The following is a 15,099-nucleotide window of genomic DNA, read 5'->3' on the forward strand; positions in this document are numbered from 1 at the left end:
GTCATTAACCTAATCCATTTTGCTGACCATTTCAAAGTGCTCATGCAGTCAACAGTTGGCCAGCTACCTGACGTGTGTTATACAGTCTTGAAAATAAAGGTCAAAAAATGGGTTTACAGCCTAACGTCATAAGAAGACTTATAAAAAACCCAGGAGGTCTTCACTTTTCCTCTTTTGATTGATCAATATATTAATCTAAACCTTCAAAGATTCAAAGATCTTCAAAGACCTTACGGATTTATGAATGAACCGCTCGTTTTAAAATCTTCCCGGTCTGCTGACATTTGTTATGACATCTACTTCAAACATTACAATGCTCATGATAACTTTCATTAACTCTACAATAAGTAAATCCATTTCACCAGCTAATTACTTTTTCGACAGCGATGCCATAGACGGAGCTAATGCAAAACTGCAAAATTCTAAAGATGGCTGCATGCTTGTATCTCTGGCGCATAAGGTCTATATCCACTGCAGTTTTCAAATCTTGTTTTCGCTCTTACACGCTACCGTTTAAAAGAATGATTTTTTTTTTTTTAAATAAGCTTGCAATCAGTAATTTGCAAGCTTATGCTTACCAAGGCTGCAATTGTTTGATCATAAATACAGTAATATTGTGAAATATTATCATTTAAAATAACCATTTTCTACTTGAATATATTTAAAATGTAATTTATTCCTGTGATGGCAAAGCTGAATTTTCAGCATCATTACTCAAGAAACATTTCTTATTATTATCAATGTAGAAAACAGTTGTGCTCATTTTTGTGGAAATCATTAATTTTTTCAGGACAGTTTTAAAGAACACCACTTCTTTGAAATGGAAATCTTTTGTAACATTATAAATGCCTTTACTGTCACTTTTGATTAATATGATGTGCCGTTGCTGAATAGAAGTATTAATTTCTTAAAAAAAAAAAAAACTATTTCTGACGTCAAACTTTTGAAAGGTATTGTTCAGATATGTCACACTAACACCATTGTTTCCGTCGATGGATGTTGAATCTTGTGCCACACAACATGGCTTCTCGTGTGAATGTACGTGAACTTATGAATTTAAGTAGGGAATTCAAGAAAAAAGTTCTTGGCTGGAAGTGATGGAAGAACCATTAAGTAACCTTGTTTATGAACTAAATTGGGAGCAGCTGCCCCCAATACAATGATAAAACACCCTCAAAAGTTATTTTTCCCCTGTATGCCAGTGTTTTCTGAAGATAAACAAAGCAATTTGGGCAAATCAGATTTAAGCGCTGCAAAACAAGCTCTTACACTGAGATCAGATTAGTAATCACCAGAGGGAGTTACACTGGGAAAGCAAAAGAACTGATCCAGAACAGACGTATAGTGGGTGTTGGGGATCTTTACAGTGCTTTACATTACTGCAACAATCAATGAGACCTGCTTCATTAGTCATCCTGATAAATGCCCTTCTGTTTGCGCCCTTCTCCGCGAGTCGTGTAATATATTTTTGGCGTGCTGTGAAATAGTGAAAGTCATTATGTATGGTTTATATGGCCCTGTGTGTGTGTGCGTGAGAGAGAGTGATTGCAAGCAAATGCCTGATCAATACGGACCCCAAATGAGCGATCGCGGCTGGTCGGATAAAACCAAGCGATCTGAATTGGGGCGAAATGTCACCTGCTGCATAATTAACGCTTTTATGTTGATTCGGGTAATTCAGCTCAGAGCGTCTCTCCTTGCCTCTCTTCCACTCCTTTTACTAATTGTATTTATTTAAATTAGGGCTGAAGTGATTGAACTATTCCCATGTATAATTGCGAATGTCATTTGAATTACAATACTAATACTATCTACTGTTCATGCTCATTTATATTTTCCATTCATTTTGCTGTAAAATAGATTTTAGTCCTAACAGTCATTTAATGGTTGTTTTTAGAGAATAATATGGACGTAATAGTTTTATAACCCACTAATAAGGTGGTGTCACATTTCAGTATTATAACAAATTGTGGTTATACTGTCATTTTATTTAAACGTATACTACTGTTAAAAAGTTTGGAGTCTGAAAGATTTTTTTTCATGTTTTTAAAAGTCTCTTATGCTCACCATGATTGCATTTATTGGATCAAAAGTTGTGAAAACAGTAATATTGTGAAATATTCTTACAATTTGAAATGACTGTTTTCCAATTTATATATATTTTAAAATATAGTTAACTCCTGTGATAGCAAAGCTGAATTTTCAGCAGCCGAATATAAAAGTTCTAAAAATCAGCATTCATTTAAATTAGAAAGCTTTTGTAACATGATGTAAATGTCTTTACTATACATATACATATACATATACATATACATAACCTTGGTATATATAACCACCTAACCTTGGTTAAATTTGGTTATGTATATACAATATTTTTTCCATTTTCATTTCCTCTCTCTCTCTCTCTCTCTCTCTCTCTCTCTCTCTCTCTCTCTCTCTCTCTCTCTCTCTCCCTCATTCTGTTTTCATGTTTTTTTCCTCTCATATGACCATCCCTCCCTTGTTCCCCTGGTGCCTCTTTCTCTCTTCTGTTTCAGAAGCACAGAATCTCTCACCGTTTTAATCTGCCGTGCGTCTGTAATCCAGATTAGCCAGCGAGCGTGCTTAATCCCATCACTTCCCCAATCCCGCGTGGGTGTGTGCTTTTCCTGGTGCCTGAGAAAAATAGAGAGAGAGGGGCAGGATTAGGTGTGATGGAGAGAGAAAGAGCATAAAACGGATTCTTGATGAGAGATAAAAGTGGACGTGAGAGATGGCGATTAGGCCTCAAATGGAGGCAAACAAGTACAAAGGCTACATGGAGAGAGCAGAGATAAAGGGACACAAACACAACAGAAGCTGGACCAGTGTGGAGATTTTTCTTTTAACTCTGGAATATTGAGGCAGATGGACAGGTCCTGAGATCTACATCACGCACATCAATAAGCCAGCGTTCTGCAATAAACGCACGCACAAACACAAGAGGAAATGAAAGAGCTGGATTAGGAAGTACAGTTGATCATGTGATCATGTGCTCTGTGTTTCAGATGAACCGCCCCATTCAAGTGAAGCCAGCGGACAGTGAGGGCCGAGGAGGTAAAACACACACACACATGTTGGGTTTTCATGTTTTATGGGGATTTTACATAGACATGATTTTTAGACTGTACAAACTGAATATTTGATCCCTTACCTCTAAACCTAGCCATCACAGAAAACTCAAAAAACATCACTTAGTATGATTTATAAGCAAAAAACAAGGACAAGGATTTTTGATTTTGGCATCTTTGTGGGGACATTTTGTCCCCATAATGTAAGGTTTACCAGGACTATCTATCTATCTATCTATCTATGGGGATAGTTTTGTCTTCAAAGTATATCTAAGTAGACACACAACAAAATGTATTAATAAATAAAGATTTCAACATTTTAAACCCATTAAATGGATGTGGAATGAGTACAGACTGATTTAATAATGTCTTATTGGATGTAAACGTCAACGCAATCCAAATTACAATGCAAATGGTTCTTTCATTTTAATCCTGCATTAATACACACAGAAAACATGAGCTAGTGCCATTGTGTTGGTCAGCAAGTGATAGTCCTCTAGGGCCCTCTAGTGGCCAATAAAGTTATCGCAACATGAAACTGTGCTGAAGCATCGAGTGACAAATATTGCCTGAGATCATTTGATGGTTATTACCACTGTAAAATGATACATGATCTTACACAGCCATTTGTCTAGTATATGTATACTTATCATGATCTGTCTTTCTGTATGTAGACAGGAAGCTGTTTGTGGGGATGTTGGGGAAACAGCTGTCAGACACCGATGTCAGAAAAATGTTTGAGCCTTTCGGGAGTATAGAGGAGTGCACAGTACTCAGAGGGCCTGACGGAGCCAGCAAAGGTGTGCAAACCACATTCAAATACATGCACTTCATCCTTCTCCTGCAAGGAATAGGGTTAACCAGGTGTATCATTTATAAGGCTTAAATTCTGACAAATATTTATAAACATTTTATTTATTAATTATTAGTCTTCGACTTGAAGGCTCTTTCAGTAAGATTGCAGACAATAAAGCACGTCTGTACCAGCATTGTAGTAATACAAGTCAATTTAAGTCACCTTTATTTATATAGTGCTTTATACAGTACAGATTGTTTCAAAGCAGCTTTACAGGGATAACTGGAAAATTATGCATTTTGGCTGTTGTTCAGCTGAAGTCAGTTCAGTGTTGATTCAGTTCTGTTGTAAACATCAGCAATTATTTAATTAAAGCAGTTCTGCAAAAAATAACGTCATCGTCCAGCTCAGTTCAGTTCTCATACAACAGCGTCAGTACAGTCAGTTCAATAATATTGTTGAATATTAAGTGTCCCCAACTAAGCAAGCCAGAGGCGAAAGTGGCAAGGAACCCAAATTCCATCAGGTGACAGAATGGAGAAAAATACAGTGGGAGAAACCAGGCTCAGTCGGGGGGGGCAGTTCTCCTCTGGCCAATGAACGAACATGGTGTGATTATGATTCAGGCTGCATCACAAGTCAGAATTCAGATCGGAATCAGTAGCATTCAAAAATTTATCCAGTTCCTTTTGCTTGAAGATCAATTCATCACGCTGGTATGGAGCCAAAGCTGGCCATAGGGTCTGTGCGGAGGACCTGTCTGGTTCTTGTGGTCTCTGCTGACGATCTGTGCCGATGGCTGTCATGTCGACCATGCCTTCACAGGGGATTAGTTGACAGGATCTCTGCTGACGTTCAGGGCTGCGTTGTGGTCGTGTCTAGGTGCAGGTCCACCATCTGATCTGGATATGGACCGGATCCGGCTGACTACGGTAACCTCGGGATAAGGATGAGACAGACAGACTAATATTACCGTAGATGACATTCTTCTTACGATGTAACAAGTACATCGGGTGTTGTAGGAAGTGTTCCCAGTAGACCTCATTTATGCAGCCTAACAATCATTTAACTAATTAGACTTATAGAAATTGATAATGTGTTATGTGTATGCCAGGTTAAAGAGATGTGTTTTTAGTCTATATTTAAACTGAGAGAGTGTACACGAACAAGGCTAGGAAGACTATTCCAGAGTTTGGGTGCTAAATAGGAAAAGTATCTACTGCCTGTAGTTGATTTTGATATTCTAGGTATTATCAACTGGCCAGAATTTTGAGATCGTAATAGACGGAAAGAACTATTATGTGTTAAGAGCTCGCTCAAGTACTGAGGAGCTAGACCATTTAGTTCTTTGTAAGTACTTTGCAAGATTTTAAAATCTATGCAATGTATAATAGGGAGCCAATGCATTGTTGACAGATCAGGGCTAATATGGTCATATTCCTGGTTCTAGTAAGAACTCTAGTTGCTGCATTTTGTTTATTAAGCGTGCAGGGCAGCCACCCAGTAGAGCATTACAATAATCTAGCCTTGAGGTCATGAAATGCATGAACTAACTGTTCCGCACTTGCTCATGTTGTCATTGAGAGCATATGTTGTAATTTAGATATATTTTTAATATGAAAAATGTGGCTTTCAAATAGAAGATTTGTATCATAGAGCACACCCAGTTTCCTAACTGATGACGAAGACTTTACAGAGCAGCCATCTAGTGTTAGACAGTTTTCTATGTTATTACGTGCAGAGGTTTTTGGTTCAGTAATTAGAATCTCTGTTCACTGTATCAAATAAATACCTATGGTTGTGTTTGTTCTCTGCTAAGAGAATCAAAAAGTAAGCAGATCTAGCTGTTTTAAGGCCTCTCTGTATGCAATAACACTTTCCTTCCACGAAATGTGAAATGCCTCTAGTTTTGTTTTCTTCCAGCTGAGCTCCATTTTTCGGGCTGCTTTCTAGAGGGCCCGAGTGTGCTCGTTATACCATGGAGTCGGACTATTTTCTTTAATCTTCTTTATGTGCAAAGGAGCAACTATGTCTAAAGTGCTGGTAAAAAGTGTGTCAATAGTTTCTGTTGCAACATCGAGTTCTTCTAAGCTATCTGGTATTCCGAGGAGTAGAAACCGATCGGGAAGATTATTTATAAAGCAATGTTTAGTGGTAGAAGTGATAATTCTACCATATTTGTAACAGGGAGTTTGTCTTGCAGCCTTGGCTAAATGGAGCATACAGGAGACTAGATAATGATCTGAGATGTCATAGCTCTGCTGCAGAATTTCAACGCCATGAACATTGATTCCATGTGACAATATTAGATCTAAAGTATGATTATGACAATGAGTGGGTCTTGAAACGTGTTGTCTAACTCCAATAGAGTTTAGAATGTCTGTAAATGCCACTCCTAATGCCTATCCCTAATATAACACTAGTAGGTTTGGAGCCGTGAGTGTTCGGTCATCCACGCATATGTTGGCTAATGAATGATAGTCCAATCGACACAGGCTGTGATTTATAAAGTGATGGATGTGTGTGCTCTGGGTAATTACGTGTGAGTGTGAATGGAACAGATGCACCTGCTGTAATAAATCATTAACAGATTCACTTATGCTCTTCCACATGTACAGATGTAGGCTTTGGGAAATAATGTGGGCATTTGTACCAATCTCAACTTATTGTATTTGATATCATTTGTTTAATTGGATGTTAAAATACTCCCACTTGATGACTTGTCATGAAAATGTTTTTTTTGTTTTTTTTTGAAAATGCCAGCCTAATGTATTTGTCGGCTTTGTCTAATGATGTGTTGTGTGTTGCAGGTTGTGCATTTGTAAAATATCAGAGTAATGCAGAAGCACAGGCGGCCATTAGCGCTCTACACGGCAGCCGCACTCTCCCGGTTAGTGTTTCGTTCACAGTCACATTCAGGATTCCTCCCACTATCACACCTACAAGCATAACACAACACAGTATGCCATTGTTCATATACTCACTCACTCCCTACAGAGTCTTTGTGTTTTGTTTTAACATCACCCACTGCATATTTCACCTCAGGACTTCTTAGTTTCTTCTATTTGATGTTGTTTGAGAATGAGAATTTTCTTTATCCCCTCAGGGTGCATCTTCTAGTCTGGTGGTTAAGTTTGCAGACACAGAGAAGGAGAGAGGAATCAGGCGTATGCAGCAAGTGGCCTCCCAGCTGGGTGTCATTAGTCCCATGAGCCTACACCTGGGCGCCTACAACGCATACACACAGGCAGTAAGCACTAACACCATCTCTTGAGCAGCAAATCAGCTTATTAGAATGATTTCTGAAGGATCATGTGACACTGAAGACTGGAGTAATGGATGCTAAAAATTCAGCTTTGCCATCACTGGAATAAATTATATTTTAAAATATATAAAAACTTTATTTTAGTTCAAATAAATGTAGCCTTGGTGAGCATAAGAGATTTGAGAAAAATGTTTTTACTTACCCAATCTTTTGAACAGTAGTGCATATTAAGGTTGGAATACACTACATGACTTTTGCTCAGAATTTTGCCCTGATTTACAGTCTAGATGAGCCGACAATAGTTGCCGAAAGTCTGCGCCAGTATGCAGATTTTAGGCAGTCGGAGTTGAAAGATTTCACATAAAATTGCATTGTGGGCACAAACTCTGATTTTTTTTTTAGCTTCAGACTGTGATTCCATCCACCCGGAGGATATTAAAACACGCTTGATGTTTTGAGGCGATTTTAGAACACATATCGTAGTGTATTAGCAGAATACGGTTGCCAGTCCTATATTTGAGTCCTTAACACGGGTTCACACCCAGTTGAGTTAATTATGGGAGTGACAACTGAATGTTGTATAACCCAACTCACACCCGTAAATATTCAGGATTCCCGCATTCTCTGAAAACACACGCTGTGTGTGAACAGCATCGGACTGGACAATTAGTTGTCCGTTACTTCATTCAGTGCGAGAGAGCCACTCTGCACTGCACAAACGTGTGTTGTGGGATTCCATGTGTGGTTTTGGTAACTTACAGCGACTGAGAAATGAGTGTTTTAGATCCAGTCACTGTTCTCCACCAGAGTTGCTCCCGTCAGTGTTATGCGCTCCATTTTACACCGAGATATAAACACTGCTGTCGGTTCATAAAGATTTGACGGATGAACTCGTCGCTTCTGAAACCGAAGCTGGCCTCTATCTACCAGTGTTGCAATAAAATACTGCAACTACAATAACAAAACAAAAGTAAATTAACAGAACAAGCATAACAAATTAAACTCAGTATATTGCGCAGCTTCTGGTTGTGAAACCGCCGCGATTTAAATTGCAGAAGAAAAATCGTTCACAGGTGAGAATGTGTTGGTATGTGTTTATATGTATTAACTCAATATTACAGGTTTTTATACTATGGTATCTTTTTAATGTTGTGTTAGCTGAAGCTTTGTCTTTTTGTGTTGTGTTAGTTTAGCAAAATTATCTGCTGAAGTCTATTGCAAATATAGATGTTCACACATGTGTCTAACTACGGTTGCAGACGCACAGTCAACTTGCTCTCGAATATTCACGGACCGGTGTTTTGACCGTTCCAATATGGCAGACGTCTAACCTATGGCGGCCCATAGAAACAGCCACTAATGAGGCATCTATATTTATATATCTATGCATGTTTCTTTGTGAGTTTGTCGTGTTTGAAACAATTTGCAAGTTTGGTAGTCTTTTAGTGTATGATGCCCAGTTTTTCTCTGTAACCAAGTGTATGATGCCTAGTGTTTTAAAATCTGTTTATATTTTAAAATACGTGTAGTGTATTCCAGCCTTACATAAATAAGATTCATACCAACAGCTTAATGTCCATTGAGGAATTAAATATTTTTGTCAGTGTATTTATGTGTTAACTTTTTGAACAGTATCTGTCTTTAAACTAAATTCTGTTTGATTTGAAGTCTTGTTGTCTAATGCAATGAAATGACTTTCAAACATAAAATGTGGCTTAAGTGCTAAATATTTTTTGTGTCACTGATGTACCAGGGTTTAGTTGACAGAAAACACATTGGGATGGATTGAATTGGGATTAGAGCGATATCTGGAGGTTGTATTAGGTTTGGAACCAAAAATACTTCAATAATTACTTTCTGTTCTACACACAGGAAGTTTTAATTGAAATGGCTTTGACCTAATAACCCCAGGACAACCCCTGCAGAGTTTTATATGTCATAGTCCTGGATTCACTTTTTGTTTTTGTTTTTTTGTCCTAACCAGCTCGTCCAACAGCAGGCCTTGGTGGCTCAGTCCGCATATCTGTCTCCTGTGGCGACGGTTGCCGCAGTGCAGATGCAACAGTTGGCTGCTCTCAATCCCAGCAGCATCATAGCCACACCCATCGCTTCAATCACACCCTCCTCAGGTACATGAAAGTCTGCTACAACATCAATATGATCCTTCACATCTAGCATTTCAAGTTCTTTCCAAATGTTCTTGTATTTGATTGAATTTGTGTATTCATGATCGGTCGTTCTGCTGTAGGTACGAACACTCCTCCAACCATTGCCACACCTGTGCCTGCTCTGCCTCCAATCGTCAACAGTTACCCACAAGTCTCTGCACCACCCAATGGCCAGTCTGCCACTGAAGCCCTCTACACCAATGGTGTCCACCCATATCAGAGTGAGGACCTTCCCCCAGTGTTTATAAATTATAATGCTATATTGTATTATTGTTTAATAATAATACTCAGTATTTTATGAATATTTTATTGTGATGCTTTACAATATATAATGTTTATATCATATGTATTTTATATAGACCACAATAATTTATTAGTATGGTGTAGGGCTTCCTTTTGCAGCCAATACAGCATCGATTTGTCTTGGGAATGAAGGATACAAGTCCTGCACAGTGGCCAGAGGGATTTTGAGCTTGAGTAGGGTCACTATATAATGCTGGTGGAGGAAAACATTTTCTGACTTGCTCCTTCCAAATACCCCATAGTGGGTTAAAAATATTTAGATCTGGTAACTATACAGGCCATGAGAGATGTTCAACTTCACTTTCATGTTCATCAAAACATTCTGTCACAATTCTTGCTGTGTGTATTAGATACAAGGCACACCCTTCAGGGTCCAATGTTTGAAGCATTAGGTGCACATGGTCCTCCAGAATGGTTCGGTTGTCCTTGTCAAGTGCCCATCAAACACAGTAGTGAATGCTGTGATATTGCAGCCCAAACCATCACTGATCCACCCCTGTGCTTTACACAACAGTCCGGATGTTAAGCCTCTTTGGGGCTTCTCCACACCGTAACTCCCACGGATGTGGGAAAGACAGTGAAGGTGGACTCATTAGAGAACAATACATGTTTCACATTGTCCACAGCCTAAGATTTACACTGTTGGCACCAATGAAACTGACATTTGGCATTGGCACGAGTGACCAAAGTTTGGACCCTCTGGAGCTTCCGACAAACAGTTTTGGTGGAAACAGGAGATATAATTCTGTAGAGTGTTGGGCAGCTGTGGTTTTATGTTTTTTGGATACAGTCCGAGATAGTACCTGGACATCTCTTTCAGACCGCTTCCTGTTGAATCGGCAGTTACTCCTGTTAGATGTGGTTCACCCTACGTGGTGGTATGCCGACATTACCCTGAATACCATAGCTCTCGATACACCATAAAGACTTGCTGTCCTGGTCACAGATGAGCCACTCTGATATTTCTCCCATTATGTTGTTTTTTTTCCCCTTTTTTTATGAACTATTGCTATTGTTCTGCTAACAAACTTCACACTTTGCTCTTACTGATGTATGTATAAATATTTTTATGTTATACCAATTGTCTCATCCTATTCTTCTGTTTGTTTTCAACATTTGTGTATCCTTTAGCTCAGAGCCCTGCATTGGATCCTCTCCAGCAGGCGTATACAGGCATGCAACACTACACGGGTGAGGCTTCTCAACTCCTAACACTCCTTCTGAAATTTGTAAGCAGTGAAGAATGTGAAATATACAATAGTACTCCCTTTTTCAGAAAAAAACCCAAGCTTAGACCAGTTAAAAATTCAAAATCAAAAGCAAGATGTAAAATACAACCTAATGTTGTTACAATAAACAAACACTGTTTTCCAAATTTTTTCACGTTTTCACTAAATTAACACAAGATTTTTTTATTCATATGTATGTTTTTATTTACAGTATATACACCAATCTAACAATAAATATTCATAAACAGCAGTAATTACCTACATACAAAATTTTCATTAAAATATTTTAAATTATGTAAACTGCTACATGTGGACTTCCGTGAACGATAAAGACGTAAATGAATTGTAGAATGAATTAATTTATTGACGTGGATAATCGAAAGAACTGATTTACAGAAATGAATCGAGATTTTCAACGCTCTCAGTGGTTATTTTTGCTACTGAGACATAATGAAGGACTGCTAATTTAAGGCTAGGCTATTTTTATAGCAAGCAGTTTGTCTTTCTCAAGGTCTTATCTGCTCAAAATAACAAATACAGACTGCAGAATGGCACTCGAAAAGATGACTTTACCCTGGTCTCGTGTCTGACCTCATTACTCCACCCACAGCTACATATCCTGCTGCTTATGGATTGGTCGGTCAACCATTTCCACATCAGCCCACCTTAGTTGCCCAGCAACCCCAGCAGCCGCAGCAGCTGCAACAACGAGAAGGTAACAATGTAATTTCCTGTTTCACTGGGTACTATGACCACTGACATCCTGTTTTGATTATTCCCAAGTCTATTATCGAACATATTTCTCGATCTTTGTTCTCCTAATCTCATGCTGTGCCACCAAAAGATTCAAAGCACCATGTTTCTTCCAGATATCAACACGATTACTTCCTTTTATGATAAAAAAAAAACATGTAACCGTGTGGTCTCATGTATTGCATGTCCTCTTTCCTTTTGGCTGATTCCTACTCTCTGCTTACTCTCTCCAGGACCAGAAGGCTGCAATATCTTTATTTATCATCTGCCTCAGGAGTTCACCGACTCGGAGATGCTGCAGATGTTTCTGCCCTTCGGTAACGTCATCTCAGCCAAGGTGTTCGTTGACCGCGCCACCAATCAGAGCAAATGCTTTGGTGAGTGATTTCCAAAGAGCGATTTAGATGCAATATGTGGAGGGATTTAACACACTAAATTAAATGTCAAAAAATTCTATTAAATGATTAAATGTGTCGTGGAATGTTGCTTTGAAATACTATTCTTTTTTTTTCATGTAACATTAAAGGTGCAATAAGTGATTTCTGAGAAACGCTGTTGAAAGTGGATCGGACCGAGCACCATGACACACTTGTAGCCAATGAGCAGTAGAGGGCGTGTCCACTCATGAGGGGGGAGGAGAGAGAGTGAACAAGAGAGTGAGATTTGAAGAAAGACTGTAGAAAGAGAGATGGCTGAGAGACATTACAAAAGAGAAAAGCTCAGAGGAATATGCCTGGAAAAAGAAGGGTAAGAGCTTTAGGACACACGTTAATATTAGAAAAGCTTTCCAGCGCTGGAGAGACTGAAGCGAGAAGGCCTGAAAACGGACGTGAGGTTATGTTGTTTCTGCTCCATACGCGAGTAACATTGGTTTTGCTGTTTCACAGAACCAAGATATGCTGTCGTTGTAATGTTAGCTACAGTAACAGGACATTTTTGAGTGTCATTGTTTGTCTAGAGCTGCTGTGCTTCTGGCGATAACAAACTCTTGCTTTTATGTACTCTGATGTAGTTGGGGATATTTTGGGGATATTGAATTTCATTTTATCAATGAATAAATTCCACTAGAAACAAACCTTGTTGTATTATTTTAATTGAATACTGTGAAGCTGCTTTGATACAATCTGTATTGTGAAAAGCGCTATACAAATATACTTGACTTGACTTGATGTAGTGCATGTTCATTTTGAATGACATGACATGTTCTTCCTTGTCATTTGTTCGTCATCTTCGCTTTATTTTTTCCATTAAGAATTATTTTGCCTCACTTCTGCTACGATAAAGACATCTGCTCTTGCGTTGCGTGTTCATGCATTTTGGGGGCGGAGCAATGAAGGGAGGTGTGTGTTTGTTTGAGTTGATTTCAAATGTCAAAAGTGTTCAACAATGATTCTCAGAAATCACTTCCTCCACCTTTAAAAAGGACATTAAATGCCACCTGAAATGAAAAACCTCATGGTATACAAAATACATGAAATAAAATGATGCAGACAATGTAATTTATTGCAAAATAATGTAATATATGTGACCCTGGATCACAAAACCAGCCACAAGTAGCACGGGTATATTTGTGGCAATAGCTAACAATACATTGTATGGGTCAAAATTATAGATTTTTCTTTTATGCCAAAAATCATTAGGATATTAAGTAAAAATCATGTTCCATGAAGATATTTAGTAAATTTCTTACTGTTAATATATAAACCATTTATTTTTGTGAGTGAATGCAGCACAACCGCGAACATAAATGGACAACTTTTAAGGCGATTTTCTCAATGTTTCGATTTTTTTGCCCCCTCAAATTCCAGAATTTCAAATAGTTGTATCTCGGCCAAATATTGTCCTATCCTAAAAAAGCAACACATCAATGGATAGTTTATTTATTCAGCTTTCAGATGATGTATAAATCTCAATTTCAAAAAATTTACCCATGTGACTGGTTTTGTGGTCCAGGGTCACATATAATTAAATGTTGCAGTCAATAAGCATAATGAAAAGTGAGAACAAATAAATAAATTGGGTCTGAAATGTATTAACTTGTGTAACATTAAAAGTCACCTGAAATACGACATAAGATATGCCTTGAAATGAAAAACGTGACAATTGTCAAAGTCTTGAGGGTGGGGAACAAATGAAATGTGTTTCACGCCTTATTTATTTATCTAGGCTTACTTTTATTTATTTATTTATTGCAACATGACATATTTAATTTTCAATCTATTTATTTAATTGACCCCCGGTTTCACAGACAAATCTTAAGCCTAGTCCCAGACTAAAATGCACGTTTGAGCTGTTTTAATTGAAAGCAACTTGTACTGATATATGTTCAAATATCTCAAGATGCACACCAGTAATGTTTTTTTCAAAGGCACGTTTATAAAAGCTACTTAAACGCCCTTATTGAACTAAGGCCTAATCCATTATGAAACCTGGCCTTTGTCTGTTAAATCTCTCCACAGCTGCAAGCAGAAGTTTGCCGTTGAAACGGTTTAAATGACGAGCAGCTCATCGGTGACTCGTTCACCGACGCGCTTCCTCCGCAGCTTTTTCATCTTCTGTTTCTTTCTTCTTGCTGGTCACGTCCTTCATGTCGTAGGTTTCGTAAGCTTCGACAACCCGGCGAGCGCTCAGGCTGCCATCCAGGCCATGAACGGCTTTCAGATCGGCATGAAGAGGCTTAAAGTTCAGCTCAAGAGGCCTAAAGACGCCAACCGCCCATACTGAGACGAACAGGTGAGGAAAACCAGAAAAGATGACAAGCGCCTCTTCTCTAAATCTCTCAGTGTTATGCTTTATAATGTGTGACCAGTTCTAAACTTACAAGTCTAGCCAGAATATCCTGTTATGATTGATTTATTAAAAGAATTGTAACCTAAATAACTCATCAGCATTAGATCTTAAAAAACATAGTCGAAAAGGAAAAAATTAATTTTTACTTTCATTTATTGTTTTTGTGCTGTGTCATTGTTCAAAAAACAATCAAACAAACAAACACAACCTCATCCGCACCAAGGCTGCCCCGTCCAATCATAACTCGTGCGGAGACCACGTCGCTATGGCTACGGTGGCCTAGCAACCAATAAAGCTCCCCCTTCCTCCCACAGCGTTGGTTTGTAAGTTGATTGGCCTGTGTTGGTTGCTGTGGCGATATTCCTGCCTGTGATGGTTGCCATTAGCAGTTTTGTTTTTTGGCCCTTTGTCATGTATCCTCCATGCTGAGAGTGCATGGCGGGTTACCGTGGTGACTATGGACTGTGTTTGGTGCGTTGTGACTCTCTCTTTTTGTTTTATAAATACTGATCAATAACTGACACTACATCTGTGATTTACTCTCAACGTAACTCCTAGCTAATGGAGTTACTCCAACTAAATTGATCCTATTGAACTCTAATCAACCAGCTTAATGTGCTACTTTTGGGTGGATTTTGTTTTTGATCAGTCTCCTCTGTGTTTTGTTTGGTCATGACTCTACTTCTTCTACAAAATACTCCCATAT

General features: G+C 38.5%; 1 protein-coding gene across 2 annotated transcripts in view; it reads left to right on the top strand.

Moving 5' to 3' along the window:
• The window catches only part of celf3a (cugbp, Elav-like family member 3a), a 38,317-nt gene that overhangs the window by 21,377 nt on the left and 1,841 nt on the right, over positions 1–15,099 (top strand). The window contains exons 6-16 of one of the 2 annotated variants that reach the window (XM_082187237.1): positions 3,027–3,075; positions 3,764–3,889; positions 6,696–6,775; positions 6,992–7,135; positions 8,410–8,514; positions 9,135–9,279; positions 9,399–9,539; positions 10,753–10,812; positions 11,461–11,565; positions 11,837–11,980; positions 14,200–14,336. In XM_082187237.1, the coding sequence (XP_082043363.1) occupies positions 3,027–3,075; positions 3,764–3,889; positions 6,696–6,775; positions 6,992–7,135; positions 8,410–8,514; positions 9,135–9,279; positions 9,399–9,539; positions 10,753–10,812; positions 11,461–11,565; positions 11,837–11,980; positions 14,200–14,327 (1,227 nt within the window). In that variant the 3' untranslated portion in view covers positions 14,328–14,336. The remainder of the gene's footprint in view (positions 1–3,026; positions 3,076–3,763; positions 3,890–6,695; positions 6,776–6,991; positions 7,136–8,409; positions 8,515–9,134; positions 9,280–9,398; positions 9,540–10,752; positions 10,813–11,460; positions 11,566–11,836; positions 11,981–14,199; positions 14,337–15,099) is intronic. The other variant, XM_082187238.1, reaches the window with a different exon arrangement.

This window comes from Leuciscus leuciscus (assembly GCF_965113295.1).
Source record: "Leuciscus leuciscus genome assembly, chromosome: 12".
Classification (NCBI taxonomy): Eukaryota; Metazoa; Chordata; class Actinopteri; order Cypriniformes; family Leuciscidae; genus Leuciscus; species Leuciscus leuciscus.